This window comes from Corvus moneduloides, chromosome 10 (assembly GCF_009650955.1).
Source record: "Corvus moneduloides isolate bCorMon1 chromosome 10, bCorMon1.pri, whole genome shotgun sequence".
Classification (NCBI taxonomy): Eukaryota; Metazoa; Chordata; class Aves; order Passeriformes; family Corvidae; genus Corvus; species Corvus moneduloides.
Window position 1 is genome coordinate 28,568,004 of NC_045485.1, and position 4,376 is coordinate 28,572,379.

At 58.5% G+C, this 4,376-nt stretch overlaps 1 protein-coding gene across 1 annotated transcript; it reads right to left on the minus strand.

The window, feature by feature from the left end:
* Window positions 1–371: 371 nt before the first annotated feature.
* On the minus strand, window positions 372–3,233 carry LOC116448566 (erythroblast NAD(P)(+)--arginine ADP-ribosyltransferase-like). The gene is given in 4 exon segments (XM_032119149.1): window positions 372–639; window positions 1,010–1,275; window positions 1,277–1,771; window positions 3,093–3,233. Coding segments are annotated over 3 exon segments (1,005 nt in total). The 5' UTR covers window positions 1,750–1,771; window positions 3,093–3,233; the 3' UTR covers window positions 372–373.
* Between the last annotated feature and the right edge of the window lie 1,143 nt (window positions 3,234–4,376).

The window sequence follows — 4,376 nt, forward strand, 5'->3', positions numbered from 1 at the left end:
GGCCTGGCTCCTTCCCGCAGCTCTGGACTGGGCTAAAGCGCGGCTCCCGTCCCCTTGGGCGGGTGGGAATGGACAGTCACAGTGACCACAGTGGCCACAGCGGCTGTGGTGGCCACGGTGACCTTGGTGACCACACTGGCCATGGTGGCCTCAGTAGTTACAGTGACCACGGTGGCCACAGCAGCTGTGGTGGCCACGGTGACCTTGGTGACCACACTGGCCACAGTGGCCTCAGTAGTTACAGTGACCACGGTGGCCACGATGGCCACAGTGACGGTGATGACCTCAGTGGTCCCAATGCCCAGAGTGGCCACAGTGGTCATAGGAGCCAAAGTGGCCATAGTGGCTGCGGTGGCCACTGTGGCCTCAGTAGTTACAGTGACCACCGTGGCCAGAGTGGCCTTGATAGCCGTGGTGGCCTCATTTCTCTGGGGGTCCTGGTGGCCTTCATGATCATGGTGGCCACAGTGGCCACCAACACTACAGTGACCTTCATGATCATGGTGGCCACAGTGGCCACCAACACCACAGTGACCTTGGAGGCCTTGTGGCTCAGAGGGTTCTGGTGGTCACTGCCATGGCCACGGTGGCCAAGAGAAGCCCCCCAAGGTGGGGGGGGGTCCCTGGGGATGCTCCCACCTGGGTGGAAAAAGAGGAGGGTCATGGGGGCCTGGGGGAGGGACAGGGGTGGCAGGGGGGCCCTGAGGGCGCCAGGGGTCAGAGGGGGCCATAACGGGGTCCCTGTTCCCTGTGCCCTTGTCCCCCCAGCCCCAGTGGCGTCCCCAGCACTGGATGTCCCTGTCCCACTCACCTGGCTCTGGGTGTCCCCATCCCCTGTGCCCAGCAAAGGCTGTCCCTCTCCTTGTCCCCCGCGCTGGGTGTCCCTGTCCCCCACCCACAGTGGCTGTCCCTGTCCCCTCCTGGCCGTGGGTGTCCCCAGCCCTGTGTGTCCTTGTCCCCAGCCCTCACTGAGTGTCCCTGTCCCCCCAGGTTGTCCCTGTGGCGTCACCTCGCAGCCACTCGCAGTTGTAGTTGCTGTGGGTCCCGGTGGAGTTGAGGATGATGTGCACCTTGTCCCCATCCCGGACAACAAAGGTGACCTTGAAGGTCTCGAAGGGTTGGATCAGCACCTGCTTCTTGCTCGGATCGGAGGAGAAATCCTGGACATCCACGCTGTGGCGTGTGTCCACCTGGAACACGGTGTCCATTCCACCGTGACCGTCACCTCCGCAGGGCGACATCGGCAGGAACTGACCGAACCGGACGGTGTCACAGTGCCTCGAACCGGAGCCCGCTCATGCCCTGAGTCACACAGCGGCACTGCCGTCCCTGAATGTCCCTCAGCTCTGCCAGGGCGTTGGTCAGCAGGAAATGCAGCGCTTTGAAGTGGAAGTTGTCCCGGTATTCCCGAGGGGACCTCCCGGCCTCTCGCACGGCCGCGTTGAACTGCTCGTGCAGGTCATCCATCGTGTAGGCCATGAGGGCGATGGCCTGGGCTGAGGGCAGATAGGACACACTGGACATCTTCTCCTGCCACTTGGCCGTGGCCTTCGCCCAGACCTCGGCGAACAGAGGGTTCTGCTGGAACTCAGAGCGGTTGAGGGCCGGCAACGCTGCGGCCATGGCAGGGCCACAGCCCTGGTACTGGTCATCGAAGGAGTTCTGGGCCATGTCCAGGGGCACCACCTCGATGGCCACAGTGGCCACGGTCATTGCCAGCAGGGCCAGGGTGTGAGCCAGGGGAGCCATGGAGGGGAGAGGCCACGGGGAGCTGAGTGGGACACAGAGGGACACAGAGGGGACACTGAGATACTGGGGGACACTGGGGGGACACTGGGGGGACACTGAGGGGACACTGAGGGATAGAGGGGACACTGGGGGGACACTGAGGGGACACTGAGGAGATACTGGGGGACACTGGGGGACACAGAGGGGACACTGAGGAGATACTGGGGGACACAGGGGGGACACTGAGGGGACACTGGGGGACACAGAGGGATAGAGGGGACACTGGGGGGACACAGAGGGGACACAGAGGGGACACAGAGGAGATACTGGGGGACACTGGGGGACACAGAGGGGACACTGAGGAGATACTGGGGGACACTGGGGGGACACTGAGGAGATACTGGGGGACACAGAGGGGACACTGAGGGATAGAGGGGACACTGGGGGGACACTGGGGGGACACAGAGGGGACACTGAGGGATAGAGGGGACACTGGGGGACACAGAGGGACACAGAGGGGACACTGAGGGAACACTGAGGGGGTACTGAGGGACATGAGGGGACATGGGGAGGGTTCCTTGGTGAGAGGCTGGGGAGAGGAGTGGGGTCAGCCCAGGGGGAGGGGAGGCAGCCCCAGCCAGGAGCCCCCTGGACACGTCCTGGGACTGTGATCCCAAATCCTGGGCTCACTTCTGTACCCCCCAGTGTCCCCCAGCCCCCCCCCGGACCCCAATCCCACTCCCACAGTCTCCTGTCCCCCCTGGTGTCCTCTCATCCCCCCCAGGACCCTGACCCAAATCCTGGGCTCACTCCTTGTCTCACTCCCTGCATCCCCCGTGACTTCAATCCCGCTCCCACAGTGCCATGTCCCCACTGCTGCCCCGTCTGACCCCCAATCCCATGTCCTCCCAGTGCCCCCCAGCCCTACAATCCCACTCCCGGTCCCGTGTGCCCCCCCAGTGTCAGCCCAGCCCCCCCACAGGACCCCGACCCAAACCCTGGGGTCACTCCCTGACCCCTCAGTGTCCACTTCTGCTGCCCCCAGGCCCAAATTCCCCTCCCAGTCCCCTTGGGTATCCCCCCAAGACCCCACCCAATTCCAGGACCTGCCTCCTGCCCTACCCGGTGTCCCCCAGCCCCCCCATGGCCCCAGTCCCACTCCTGCTCCCATGTCCCCTCTGCTGCCCCCAGGACCCCAATCCCACTCCCACCATCCCCTGTCCCCCCTCACTTTCCCCCACACCACCCCATGACCCCAATTCCAGTCCCGTGACTCCCCCAGTGTCTCCCCAGGGCCCCAGTCCCGATGCCACGGTCCCCTGTCCCCCCCCAGGTGTCCCCGGGGTCCCCCCAGCCCCCGATACCGAAATCGGCCGGAGTGAGCTTCCTGACAGAACTGGAGCGATCAGAGAGACGGAATTCTGTATCGGTGCTGGACTCACAGCGGGTCTCTCCTGCTCCCGCAGGTCAGGGAGACTTTGCCGCCGCCATAATTTTTCTGCCATAATTATAAAATATAAAATATAAAATATAAAATATAAAGTATAAAATATAAAATATAAAATAGTATAAAGTATAAAATATTAAGTATAAAGTATAAGAGTATAAAGTATAAAATATTAAGTATAAAATATAAAGTATAAAATACAAAATATAAAATATAAAATATAAAATATAATATATATAATATAAAATGTTTTTAAAAATATAAAATATAAAATAATTTCTCCACCATAATTATAAATATTCATTAAAATGGGCCCCCCATCTAACACAGAAACAGCACCTTTCCTGGAAATCATTTGCATGGCTCCACCTCTTTCCAGCAATTCTTTTATTGCCCTGGAGAGTCGTAAAAATGGGGTTTCCGGGGGTCATTTTCACTGGGTGCCCCAATATCCCAAATGACCTCGCCTCAAACTTTCGCTTTGGGCACGTGCTGCTCCTCCTGTGTTACAGAACTCGCCAAGAGCCCCACTGGAGTTCCCTTTATCTCTTTCTCTGATGCTTCCGGCAACGTTTATCATCCTCTGTAAACACTTTCACATCCTTTATCTTTTTTGCTCGTTCGTCTTTCAGCTCCACCGCAGCCCCTTCAGGGGGACTGGAACTTTCTATTCCCTCGGTTCTTTCTCACCCCCAGGACCCCAATCCCGCTCCCACGGTCCCGTGTCCCCCAGTGCCCCCCGTCCCACTCCCCGCTGCTCACTGAGCCGCTGTCACACCTCAGATACAAAATGGGGTGCCCTATCAGAGGACACCCCTGTAGGCACCCCGAGCTGGGGATGAGCTCTTTGGGGAGTGCCTGGGTGACTTCCCTGGCCTTGGTGTGGCAGGGGAAGCGCCTGGAAAAGGGATCCACCAGCACCAGGAGATACCTGAATCCTCGCTGGCCATTTGCCAGCAATCCTCGGCAGCGTTTCCTCTTTCAGTGCTCCCTGGGTGCAGCATTTTTGAATTCCCAGGGTTATTTTTAAGGCAAATCGGGATTGTTCTGTCATGGACCTGTTATAAATAAAGTATGTAATTCGTGCTATTATGTATAAAACTGGAATGTAATCAGACCATGTAGAGACAGAGTTTCAAAATCCCTCCACCAGCCTGGCTGAGAGAAAAATTTCACAACACTAAAAGAAGTTCTCTCGAAA